The 13,020-nt window shown below is 51.4% G+C and overlaps 1 protein-coding gene across 1 annotated transcript in view; it reads right to left on the bottom strand.

The window, feature by feature from the left end:
* Nucleotides 1-5,160: 5,160 nt before the first annotated feature.
* SLC15A4 (solute carrier family 15 member 4) overlaps nt 5,161-13,020 on the bottom strand; it is a 29,272-nt gene continuing 21,412 nt past the window's right edge. Inside the window, exons 6-8 of the mRNA NM_001101927.2 lie at nt 11,526-11,681; nt 10,256-10,414; nt 5,161-6,278 (exon numbers count right to left, since the gene is read on the bottom strand). Coding sequence (NP_001095397.2) covers nt 6,130-6,278; nt 10,256-10,414; nt 11,526-11,681 — 464 coding nt within the window. The 3' untranslated portion in view covers nt 5,161-6,129. The remainder of the gene's footprint in view (nt 6,279-10,255; nt 10,415-11,525; nt 11,682-13,020) is intronic.

Raw genomic sequence — 13,020 nt, 5'->3', positions numbered from 1 at the left:
GTGCAGAGTTCTAACCATTGGACTTCCAGGGAAGTCCTGAACTTTCAGCCTGTTGGAATTTGCTTGACTCCAAAAACACACTACTTTTGTGTTCAGAATGTAGAAAAATTAAAATCCTGGACCAAAAATGAACAGGAGGGACTTCCCTGGCGATCCAGTGGTTAGGGGGCCTGGGTCTCACTGCCAAAGTCTCAGGTTCAATTCCTGATCGAGGAACTAAGATCCCACAAGCCACATGGCAAGGCCAAAAAAAAAAAGGAAACCAGGTGACGTGTCCACGGCTGTTCTGGTTATCTGACCAGCACGCTGTGCTAGGTGGCTTGGGTGGATGACTCGATGGGAACAGGTGTATGGGGGAATGTCCCACCTTCTAAGTCAGTTTTCTACAACAAATTCAATTTTTCATATGCACATCTGTACCCAGCAAATTCATTTATGCCATAATACAAAGTATAAAAATTCATGTCTGGATCTGTCCCCAAAAAATTAATTTTGTTGGCTATTAGCACTGCCAGAACAAGAGAGGGCGAGTTTAGCATTTTTACCAGCTATGTGTGGAAGGTAGTTTTGATTGATGATGGGCTTCTCCTGTGACAACATGTCTCCTAACATAGTAGCTTGAACATTTAAAACTCTGACTGCGGTCGGCCACAGTGATGGGCAGAAGAAAGGCCCCCAAAGATGTCCACATGTGAACTCTCAGGACCTGTTTACAGGTCCGTATCAAGCAAAGATGACTGCATTTATTAGCCAACTTGAGATCAGCCTGGGTTATCTGCATGGTCCAGGCGTTATTGCAAGAATCCTTAAAAGTGGAAGAGGAGGCAGAGGTCAGAGGGATGTGGGTGACTCAGCATGCAGACGCTGGCTTTGCAGAGGGAGGGAGGGGGTCCTAGCCAGTGGGTGAAGGCAGCCTCCTGAGGCTCAAAAAGGCCAGAAAAGTCATCTCTGGTAATTCCCTGGAGGCCCAACAGTAAGGACTTGGTCCTGCTTCCACTGCAGGGGGGCCTGGTTCAATCTCTGGTCGGGCAACTGCTGCTGCTGCTGCTAAGTTGCTTCAGTCGAGTCCGACTCTGTACGACCCCATAGACGGCAGCCCACCAGGCTCCCCCGTCCCTGGGATTCTCCAGGCAAGAATACTGGAGTGGGTTGCCATTTCCTTCTCCAGTGCATGAAAGTGAAAAGTGAAAGGGAAGTCGCTCAGTCGTGTCCGACTCCCAGCGACCCCATGGACTGCAGCCCACCAGGCTCCTCTATCCGTGGGATTTTCCAGGCAAGAGTACTGGAGTGGGGTGCCATTGCCTTCTCCGAAGATCCCACAAACTGCGAGGTACTGCAAAAATAATAATAATAATCTTTCCTGGAGCCCCCAGGAAGGAACACAGACCTCGATTTTGGCCCAGTGAGAACTGTGTCAGATCCCTAACCTGCAGAAGCCTGAGAGAACACCTTTCTATGGCACGTGGTGAAGGCAGTTCTAGGAAGGTGTTATAGGATTGTTTCTTCTTGGGACTTCCTTGGTGGTTCAGTGGCTAAGACTCCATGCTTCTAATGCAGGGGGCTTGGGTTTCATCCCTGGTCAGGGAACTATATCCCACATTCTGCAAGTATTAGTGTTCGCATGCTGCAACTAAGGGTTCCATGTGCTGCAACCAAGATCCAGCACAGTCAAATAAATAAATAACAAATATTTAAAGAGAAATGTCTTCTCTCCAGGTCTAGAGGCCAGAGGTGTGGGTGGGGCCATGCCCTCTGAAGGGTCTGGGGGAGGGCCGTTTCTGGCTTCTTCCAGCCCCGGAGTTGCCGTGTCACACTCAGTGTCCTTGACTCGTGGAAGCATCGCTCCATCCACTCTGCCTCCATCATCACATGCAGGGTGTCTCAGCCCGAATTGCCCTCGTCTCGTAAGGACACCAGTCGTATTGGATTTAGCGCCCACCTTGCTGACTTGATCTTACCTTGACTCTGTCTACAAAGATGCTATTTCCCAACGAGGGCACACTCACAGGGTCACCCCAGCACAGCAGCTGTATCTCTACAGGGATGGCTAAGAGGCAGGTCTGGTACAGGGAGGGTCTGGCCTTTCACGCTCGCAGCTTTGAGTCTGGGGGCCCGTCTGGCCACCCTGTGCAGAGTTGTGGTGGGTGCATAGTTTTTTCTGTGTCCTTTTCTCTTCTGCCTCCCAAGGTTGTGGTCCTTAAGGCTCTGACTAACAGCGTGAGGACACTGTGGCCCCCACACACTGGGGGTGGCAGGTTCGGGCTCCTGTGGGGGAGGGGCCTTGAAAACCTCCACCCCCTTTGCTCCCTTCTTTTCTCGCTCATCCGACCCAAGCCCAGCCCCAGCCCCACCCCCACCCCCAGCAGCGAGAATGTCACTTTGGGCTTCCACCACTTCCCCAAGATCATAATGTTCACTTTATACAATGCTGGGATTTCATAAAGCTTTCTTTTCTCCGTTCTCAAAAACAGAAGGAACGCAAAGCCCTCCCTTGCCCCACTTGGTCCCTGCTGCTGCTAAGTCGCTTCAGTCGTGTCCGACTCTGTGCGACCCCATAGATGGCAGCCCACCAGGCTCCCCTGTCCCTGGGATTCTCCAGGCAAGAACACTGGAGTGGGTTGCCATTTCCTCCTCCAATACATGAAAGTGAAAAGTGAAAGTGAAGTTGCTCAGTCGTGTCCAACTCTTTGCGACCCCATGGACTGCAGCCTACCAGGCTCCTCCATCCATGGGATTTTCCAGGCAAGAGTACTGGAGTGGGGTGCCACTGCCTTCTCCGACTTGGCTCCCTGGCTACCACCTATTGTCTTTGGTTCCCTTTAGGGTCAAGTTAGCGCCATTTTATGGGTGCCTAGCTCTCCCTTCTCGGCTGTCTGCAGACCCTCCTCTCCAGCACACCAGCCCTCAACAGTGGTCACCAGGGTCCCCACCTCTGACTCATTGCTCAGCAGGAGAGACTTGGTGTCTGTCTCCGCTTCTTTCTGGAGACGTGCCCACCCCTCATCCCTCTGACCTTGGAGCACGAGAGCAGCCACATTATGTCCCTTCTCTCTGTGTTCTCACAAACCGAGGCTTCAAGCATCACCTACGCCCTAGAATCTCCTGCCCACATTCTGTGGTCGGTCAGGCAGAAGCCACTTTGGTTAAGATACTGGATCTATTTTTAAGAACAATTCATGACTGCAGCTCTGAGCATTAGGGGAGGATTTGTAGAACTTTGTGCAAGTGAGAGATCCTGACTGGCCCATCCACCTCCAGCTCTGCTGCTGGTGTCCCAAGATCCAGGGCTTCATCATGCGTTTCTTTAGAGCACCACGGTCGGGTGCCTTCCTCTCCACTCCCTACTCAACCTGTTTTGCCAGGAGGCAGAGCCGCCGGAAAATCAGCCTGGAACTGGGAAGAGAATGTGGTTCCTGTTGGGTCGTCACTATGGAGTCTTGGCTGTGGTGAAGTCGCTCCTGTCTGGGTCTGCTCAGCTGTCAGCCCTAGACCCTCTTCCCTGCGCTCGGGTCTGGAGGAGGCACTAACATAGATGAGACTGCAGGTGCAACTCCCTGGCCCTGGCCTGACTTCCTTTCCAAGGTGCGTGCCTCTCTTAGCCCACTTGGAAGTTAGCAAATGCTGATGTTCCACTTATGCAGTCTGGAGGTGTTTTGTTTTTTCCTTTGCATTTTGTATTGCTCCCTTAATTTGTCTTAGTTCCAAAAGCACTTTTTAAACATGTATTATTTCCCCTAAAAGGCCTTATTTTCAAAACAGCAAGGTGTTGCAATGAACATTTGAAAGTATCTGCTCAAATGATTTCTACTCAAAGATGCCCATAAACTGTGTGGTGATTTCGGATTATCACAGCACTCTGCTCTTCTTTAATGCGCTTTTTCAAGCGACGGGATTGTTTTGCGCCGAGTGGAACAGTTCACTAATATTGAAGATCATCCATTCTTTATTACCTGGACTTAAGAAGTGATCAGGGTTTCATAAAAGGCCCCCTGTAATTTTGAAAGGACTTGTTGCTTTGAAACTTTGCAGTGTTATATGTATCATTTTGTGCTTTCCCTGCTCTCGCGAGAAGAGGCCACCTCCACATCCGGATGTTGAGGTGGGTAGAGATGCTCCAGTCGCCCCTCAGAGGTGGGACTACCGCCCGTGAAGCCAGAAAGACGGACAGCAGCCTGCGAGCTCCATGAGAAACCTGGAGATGCGTGAGCTCCTGACAAAGAACTCAGCCTGATGACAACGTTCTCTTTAAACCCGCCCATGAGACTGAGCAGAAATAGAGCGCTCAGTTTCATCCACCATCAAGGAAGAGAAAGCAGAGACGAGCGTCTTCCAATGGAGGACACGATCACTGGCTGGAGACCCACAGCGAGGTCTGCAGGGCAGGCATGTGTTTTAATGAGAACCCCATGACAGCATACTGGTTTTGTGGATTTGTTTATTCAACTGCTGTTCAGCACCACACAGCAACCACAATGGTACACTCTCTAAATTCAGGTAGAAAGTTAAAAGGCCATCAGTTCTTTAACCGACTGGCTTTCTAGACAGCTTCCCCTTAACAGGAGAGGTGTACCTGGCTACCTGTACAGATTCCCAGCCCATGTAAGGCCCAGAGGTTGGGCAAGGACGTGGGCCCCACATGCCGCCTCCACACGCCTGGGGCACGCGCACCACACAGAGCCCAGGGACAGGCTGAGCTCTCGTCACACAACCCCTTTCCCTTTTGTGCCCGATTCCTTACAGAAAAAAATGTGATTTTTTGACAGCATGAGGTAATGGTTTTCAATATGTAATGGATCCTGAAGGCTGAAACTATACTCCTGGAGGATGGTGTATTTATTTCCTAGAGCAGGGCTTTCCAACCCTTATTTATCTTTAATACAAACTCACACCCAGATGAGTAAGGTGTTTGCTTTTTTGTTCTCCAAACAAAATAACATAAATAATATAAAATTGTATTTTAGTACAGAGCAGGCGCAAGTATCACTCTCCTAGACAGTCAAAGAGTTGCAGCAGGAGCAGGCGTTTTATTGAGACTTTGCACCAGTTCCTGCCTGAGGACCCCTCACACGGTCTACGTGACAGCTGAGGAACTCACACGACGTCCACACATAAAACGCACACGTGTGACGGTGGTGGACAGAGCACACAGAGAAGCAGTCAGTGGGTCTCAAAATCAAGGTGTTTTTATAATAAAGTTATACCAAAAGCACAGCAACAAATAAGGAATAGTTTATTAGACAAAACGAGAAACCCCCACCGCCCAGAGCCAGCGGCTGTCGACAGTTCAGGCTCACAGTGAACACTGCCAACCGTCCCCGCTCGCACCAGTGCCCTTCAGCGGAGGTCCTTCCCCGCAAGAGCGGGTCTTCAGTCTCAGTGGTGCCACAGTGAAATCGTACACGAGCATTGACTAGGCGAGGTTTTAAAACACACGTCAGGCTGCGTCACAGGTTGAGATGAACACATGGTCTTAAATAGTTCTTAGTACATCATGTTCTTAAGGAAACAACAGGAAAGCGATCTCAACAGTTTAAAATATTAGCACTATTTGAAGCAGCAGATAAAATGCATTCACCGCCGGCCTGTACCGAGGAACTTGGTGTTGGCAAGATTTGTGGCTTAGGAGAGAAACCATGAGCAGGACTTCTCTATAAAACCTTTGCGGCACTTGACCACCCTTTCGTTTCTTAACAAATCCTCCTGTTCCTCAATGGAAACAGGTGTCTATTCATCAAGAAAGAAGAAGACGGTGAGCGCAGGTTTTACGGCAAGGAGATGAGATACTTGTTTAAAATACTGGGATGCCAACCCGCATGGGTGTCGTCTCCAGAGACTCGGTGTCAGCGTCTGCGGGTGTTTGCCAGAGGAGACCAGCTGCAGGGTGAACCAGGGTCTTCGGTGCTGAGAAGCCTGCGGCAGCCTGTGCATCTGCTCCAGGAAGGCCCAGACGGCAGGAGATGAACCGCAGGGAAGCACTCACCTAGGCTACCGGTAAGAGAAGAGACCAATCCCGGTGTCACGCCAAGTCTCAGAAAGTCAGCCATCCACTCTCTGAGCCCCCACAGCCCCTTCCCATGGATCCGTTCGTCCATCTGTCCGTCCAACAGACCCGACAGGGGTGCGGGAGCATCAGGTCCTCCTGCTGGCGGGCGTGCCGTTCGCTCTCGACCGCTGACGGTCGTATTTCACAGAAACAATAAGGAAAAGCAGGAGGGTGGCTCCTTGAATGGCCGCCAGAAGGAAAAAGTAATAGTTCAAATAGCAGCCATTGATGTTGCCTGGAGAGAAGGAAAGGAAAAAGAAACAAGGGTTTAGAAAGAAAGTTTACAATTTCTTTAACTTGGTTTCTACCAAGGTCAGGGTGACTTTTAATGTTGTCATTTAAAAAATCGAAAGAAAAAAGAATATTCTATCCCTAATTTGAAGTACACAAGTGCCTTGCTCCCAGAGCCACCATGAAGCTGGCTGTACGTCAACACCAGCTCCATGCTGGGGCCCTGTCACCAGCCTTTCCTGCTCCACAGACAAGGAGCCTGACTGTCCCCAAGTCAGGTCTGGAAGCGGAGGGTCTTGGTATCCTGGGTCCAGAGTCTGTACATTTATCAAGACCACTCAGCGGCCCAGGACATGGCCTGGACATCATGTCTCACAGGAGTCCTGGACTCCTGCACTCCTGCGTTGTCACCTGACATCAGATACACTCCAATGTACCCTTCACAGGCCAGGGCAGGCGGCTGAACACACAAGCCACATGCTACGGGGAGATACAAATCTGCTTTTTAAATTTCTCCTTAAAAACTTCAGGTTGCCAAAGAGCTGACATACTGAATGCCCGAGCACCGTGCAGGCGTCCTACGCGCAAGGTTCCACTTAATTCCTGACAAACCGTGAGGCGGCGGAGGTCAAGGTCATGGACCTCAGAGCTCAACCAACCAGGCTCAAACCCAGTGTCGTGGTCTCTGGGCCCAGTCTCCTCGTTTGTAAGATGCGAAAACATGGTGGCCAGCCCCCCACCCCGCCCCCAGGCAGCAACAGCGCTGCCATGAGAAGTGCCCAGGGCGGAAGGCCGCCTCCTCAGCAGTACCCGTGAGGAGCCCCAGTCTTCATGGAGGTCTGGGGTACCAGGTCTGCACACCAGAGAACCGAGGTTTCACAGCACCACCCACCATGGCCCCTTGGCGTGGAGACGCAGGGCTGTGGGCGAAGGTCACCCCAGCTCCCTGCAGACGGCTGTCCCCACAACCGCTTCCACCACTTGTCACCAACTGTAAAGGGCCTGACACAGTCAAGCAGAGGGGCGGGGAGACGTGTCCATCAGCAAGGTGTCCAGAGGAAGCGGGCGTCTCGGAAGAAAGCCGTGGTTCTCTCGGCCGGGCTTCACGAGCACTTCCACTTTGTTTACTTGGTACACCAGACTTCCTTCCCTCTCAGGTCTCCCTCAGGCTGGGTTATTCTGGAACTTCCTTTTTCTATCTGAACACACACTCATTAAAATTAGACGTTCAACACTGCTTTCATTAAACAGAATGAACGAACAGATATAATACACGTGCTTGCATAATAATCACTCACATGTTTTTAAAGAATTCTCACTCAGGTTGTAGAAGACAACGATTTCCTATGTTTACTGCTTTGGAAACAAATCCAGTAATACCTAGAATTTCTACCATTTATTCAACAGATACTGAAAAGCCATGGTTAGGTCCTCACTGCCTGCGGGGCTCCGCCCTGGACAGAGACCCCCTCTTCTGGAGCCTGGTGTGCCCATGCCCACCATGGCACTGCGGGGTGGTGCCAAAGTGCCAATCCTGAAACATTCACCTCCCCAAACGACACAGGAGGTTAAAACTAGCAGAGCTGAAAGCCGGCAGGCCGAGCGGACTATACACAGTGTTTTCCCTGTCAGGGCAAGTCTCAGCCTGGGCTAGGAAGGGTGTTCAGAACCGGGTCCACCACCTAAAAGCTATCACAATCAGCCTTTGCTTTCCTGGGCCTCTTATCAGACAGAAGGTAACTGCATATGAAGGTGGTAAACTCTGGGTGTTCTTTATTTGATAAGACAGACTCCTGGGCCCCAAGGAACAAGCTCACGTGTCACCAAACACATGCACAAAAACATTCCCAGCTGCTCTATTCATGACAGCCTCCAACTGGCGACGCCCGCAACACCCATGCACAGCACAGCAGAGAAATGAACTGTGACTTATTTGTACAATAGATATTCCGCAAAAACAACAAAAGAACCAGTTACTGGGGACGACTCGGAGAACACAGCGCTGAGTGAGACGCCGGCCGCGGCAGAGGACTGGGAGGCGACAGGACTCAGCGGGCTGGCATCACAGCAATTCATCCTGCCGGGGCCTGGGGGCTTAACGCAGCAAGAACAGGAGGAAGGCTTCCAGCCGTCCTGCACTTGGGTCGGGATGAAGAGCACACCAAGCTGCGCACTTCAAGACCAGAGCCCCTCACAGCATAGATGTGGCTCCCAGTCTAAACACAACAAAGACGAGCAGGCCAGGCAGAGGACGGGGAGAGAGGGACACAGTGAAGAGACAGACCACAGCCCAGGGACCCGACAGGAAGTGATCCACACGTCTGCTGGGAAGCACTGAGTCAGCTCCCACCGCCACCTGAGCACTGGTGGAGCAGAGGGCATGGAGAAGCTGGCCTCTGCTCCTCCTCCAGAAGAATGTGGCACAGCTTGGGGGTGGGAGTGGGGTGCCCCAGTCCCATCCTGTCCCCCATCTCCGCCCCAACAGCCCTGCCCCTAACTGAGAGGGAGCCCTGCCATGCCCTCCTGCGTCACCGTCATCGCACCCAGCTCCTGGGGCTGCAGGCAGAAGGGGCGCAAGCTCTCTGCACTCGAGGGAAACGGGAGACCACCTGCGCTCCTAGACAAGGCAGCCGATCCAGGACACACGACCGGCGCCTCCCTCTCGTGGAAATAACATCAACACACAGGACCCAGGTCCAGCACCGGTCCCTGTGTGCATCAGCGCTGGAGGTGACCCTCACAGCTGCAAGTATTAAAATCACCTGTCAGAAGGAAGGATGAATGACAGGCAAACCACAGTTATTAAATTAGCAGTGGGGGGAGCAAATCACTGGAAAGCATCAAGGATGACCAAAGCCAATCAATCCTTTATGATTCACTTAAAAATGAAACAAAAACTAAGAAACAGCAGCTACATCTGAAGAACTACAGAGGTTTGATCTCTGTAACAAGTCTTTGAAGGAGGTCTGTTCTGTGACACCAAGAACCCAGGAGAACTCTCAGAACCCCTGTGTAACCAGACCTTACCCTCAGGGAGGGGGGCGGCCCCTCCTCACCACAACCAGGCTGGGCCTGCCCAACCCCCACAGCCCCGGTGCTCACAGATGGACCACATCACCATGGGGCTCCGGTTTCTGTTTATCAGGGCTTCTCGGACCTAAACTCTCACCTCAGGACAGGAATTTTAACTGCATCATGGGAGGGCTTTTGGAATTCTGCCATTTCTGGAGAACAGTCTTTAGGCTTGCATCAGGTTTCCACAGGGATTTACAACCTAAAAGTACCAGGGGACAGCAAATACCACAGAACTACACAAGGAAAAGCAACCAAAAGCAATGGTGCTTTTTACCGGTGAAACATATAAAGAAGAAAGACGCCTCCACCTCTGGGTCCGTTTACAGGCGACATCAATCTGCAAAGAGCAGAGCTCTCATCCCTCGCCAGTGATTTTGCTCAAGATGCCACCTACTGGCAATGGCTGCAGAACTCCATTATGATTGATCACGAGTCATATTTGTTTTTAAAAAGGCAACTTATTGTCTATTTTATTTTAACTGCAAGAAATTAAAAGGTACTGTCAGGGAAAAAAAAACATAAAACTAAGATAAATGAAGGGAAATTTGTGATACAGATTTTATTTGCCTGCTAATAAAATACAGTGCTGGGCCTGACGGTTGAGAAAGAAGGCAGCCTACCCATCACAGGTTTGGGAACAAACAGCGGCCACTCGGCCGCGGGTGGCGGGGTGTGGTCAAGGCCGACCTGGCAGGAGAGGTTCACCAGTCTCCGGGAGATCGTGTGTGACGTGGGCAAATGGGGTGAGGGGGTGGTCTGACGCAGCTTGGGGAGCAGGGTGGGGCTCCTGACCCAGCCCAGAGACACTGACTGCATCCAGTCCCAGGTGCCCACGTGACCCAAGGGCCGGGGCTCTGGATGCTGCTCACTGTTGATGGGTGGGCATGGGTGGCGGGGGATCCTTACCGAAGTCCGTGTGGCTGCTCATCCACCCGATGGCCTTCAGGGACACCAACGCCAACAGTCCTGAGCCCACGAAGGACCCAACTCCAGAGAAGAAGAAGAACAAGCCCATGATGGCGCTCTGCATGGACTTGGGGGCAGCCGAGTATGCAAATTCCAGGCCTGGGGGGGTGGGGGATGAAGAGTGTTTTTGTAGAGGACACAGCGCTGCCTCCGCACCATGGCCCTCGGGGACCTGGGACTCTGGGCACAGCCCCTATCTGCTGTGAGACAGCCCCCGGCTGGCTGCTCGTCTCCCACCACAGCCCCTAGAAACCCCAAGAGGTGGTGGTCACCTCCACGCTCGCATCAGAGGGCAGCATTTGACTTGCCAGCTCTTGGAATTCCCTGTTCCTCATGGAAAGAAGTTGAAGAAGCCAAATTTCCTACATTCTTAACTGATGTGAGTTTGCAAATGAACCTCTGACACTAAAATGGGGAAATCTACTTAGGAATTCTACCTGAAAGGCAAGGTGTTTGAGAACAGTTTTGGCAGGCGCATCTATAACCCAGTTCTTGCCGTGATACCCAGACATGGAGATATGCGCTGGGCTCTAAAGGAAGGGCCGGCCTCGTTGATTTATTCCCTCCCAAGTTCATGAGCCAATTCCACGTGAGCACAGGGGGAGAGGAGGAGAGGGGAAAGCCGCCGCCCACAGCCCGGCCGTCTCTGGTTATCACTCATTTCCTCCTTCCCTCATTCCCAGCAGCAGGAAACAGGCCTGCACAGAATTCACTCATCCACATGCCACCATGGGACCTCAGCAACAGGGAAGAGAGGCCTGTGAGAACACGCTTTATAAATGAGGTTTCTCCCTGACACATCTACAGGCAGACACCGAGAGCCGGGCAGTGAGGGGCCTGAGGCCTGGCTGCGGCAGCAGGGCTGCAGGGCTGCAGGGCTGGGGAGCCAGTGCCAGGCCAGGCAGCCAAACCCCGGCCCCTGAAGCGGGGCTCGTCCTTCTCCTTTCCTGTCTCCTGCGGACGCACTGCAGCAGGTCATCTTCATGTTGGTGTTGTGGGAATCCTACTTTCACACCAAGAAAGGGGAGCCTCAGCCGTAACGTCACCCTTTCCTCACCGATTCACATTCTGAACCGCACCTGCCCACCAACACCCACCGAGCACCGTGCGGTTACGTCTCGACACAGCCTAACGAGGGAGGAAACAGCATGGCCTTAATCATGCAGTGAGGGGACTGGACACAGACGCCCCCGACGGGAGGAAACCTCACCTGCGATGCTGGCGAATATTTCACTGACACCGATCAGCACGTACTGCGGGACCTGCCACCAGATGGGCAAGTCCGCGGCGTAGTACACGACGTTTCCGATGGTCTGGTTGATGGTCTTCTCCTTCACGAGGTCCAGCCTCTTGCTTTCCAAAATCCCTACAATTCATAAGTAGCTTATGAGCATTTATTCACTAACATCTGTAATTAAACTGAAAAACCAGATCCTTGGGACAAGATGCCTGTCGATGATTCTGAGAAATGCATGAAAGGTTAACACCACATGACACATATCCCCCCCAAGCCCCCAAGCTCAGGAAGTTTTCCCTTTCCCCCTTTCAGCTTCCGAAGTAGGTCATTGAAAACCAGCAGTCATGTCATCCATATCTCAAGCGGGCTTCTGCAGCACCTTATAAAACCAGCGTTCAGCGTGCCTAACACAACCCTCTAAGCTCTGGATCGCTCACCTAAACGCCTTTTGCTTCCTTCAAAAAGAGGAGCAAGAGAAAGCTACATAGTCCTGCAATAAAAAGATTAATCACACTGTTTACTTACCAGAAGGTAATAAATCTGGAGATGATCTTCCCTTCAAGGTAACACATCTACGCTGATTCACTGACTGATGACCATGACTACGACGACTGCCACTACTGCTCCTAATGCCAATCTCCCCATTAGATGGGCTCAACCTTATCAACGAACGACAGCAGTCCCCCCTTATCTGTGAGGGATACGCTGCAAGACCCCAGTGGATGCCTGAGACCGAGAACAGTTCTACATCATATATATATATACACTATTTTTTTCCCTGCCCACACAAACCTCTGATAAAATTTAACTTATAAATCTGGCACAGTAAGAGATTAACAACAGTAACTAAGAATAAAACAGAACAATGATAACAACACACTGCAATAAAAGTTATGTGAAGTTGGCGGTCTCCCTAAGCATCTCATCTCACTGTACTGTAGGTATTTTCAGACTGTGGTTGATCTTGGGGTCACGGAAACGATGGAAACCACAGCCAGGGATAAGGGGGATGACTGTACACTGGCCTTCTGCCCTCGGCAGCAGCCAGGACTCCCTGGATTATCAGTCATCTGTCAGGTGGGACAGACAGACACAGGAAAATAAGCAAGATCAGAAATAGCTACTCTACAAAAAAAAAAAAAACCCAGATTGAAATGAAGTTTAAAACAACAACCCGTAGGACCAAGTTCTTAGAGTAAAAATGTTTTTAAGGAATTCTAGTCCGGAGAAGGCGATGGCACCCCACTCCAGTACTCTTGCCTGGAAAATCCCATGGATGGAGGAACCTGGTGGGCTGCAGTCCATGGGGTCGCTAAGAGTCAGACACGACTGAGCGACTTCACTTTCACCTTTCATTTTCATGCATTGGAGAAGCAAATGGCAACCCACTCCAGTGTTCTTGCCTAGAGATTCCCAGGGATGGCGGAGCCTGGTGGGCTGCCGTCTATGGGGTCGCACAGAGTCGGAC

This window comes from Bos taurus, chromosome 17 (assembly GCF_002263795.3).
Source record: "Bos taurus isolate L1 Dominette 01449 registration number 42190680 breed Hereford chromosome 17, ARS-UCD2.0, whole genome shotgun sequence".
NCBI lineage: Eukaryota > Metazoa > Chordata > Mammalia > Artiodactyla > Bovidae > Bos > Bos taurus.
The sequence above is the reverse complement of the archived record's forward strand: the minus strand, read 5'-3'. Positions and strand labels throughout refer to the sequence as shown.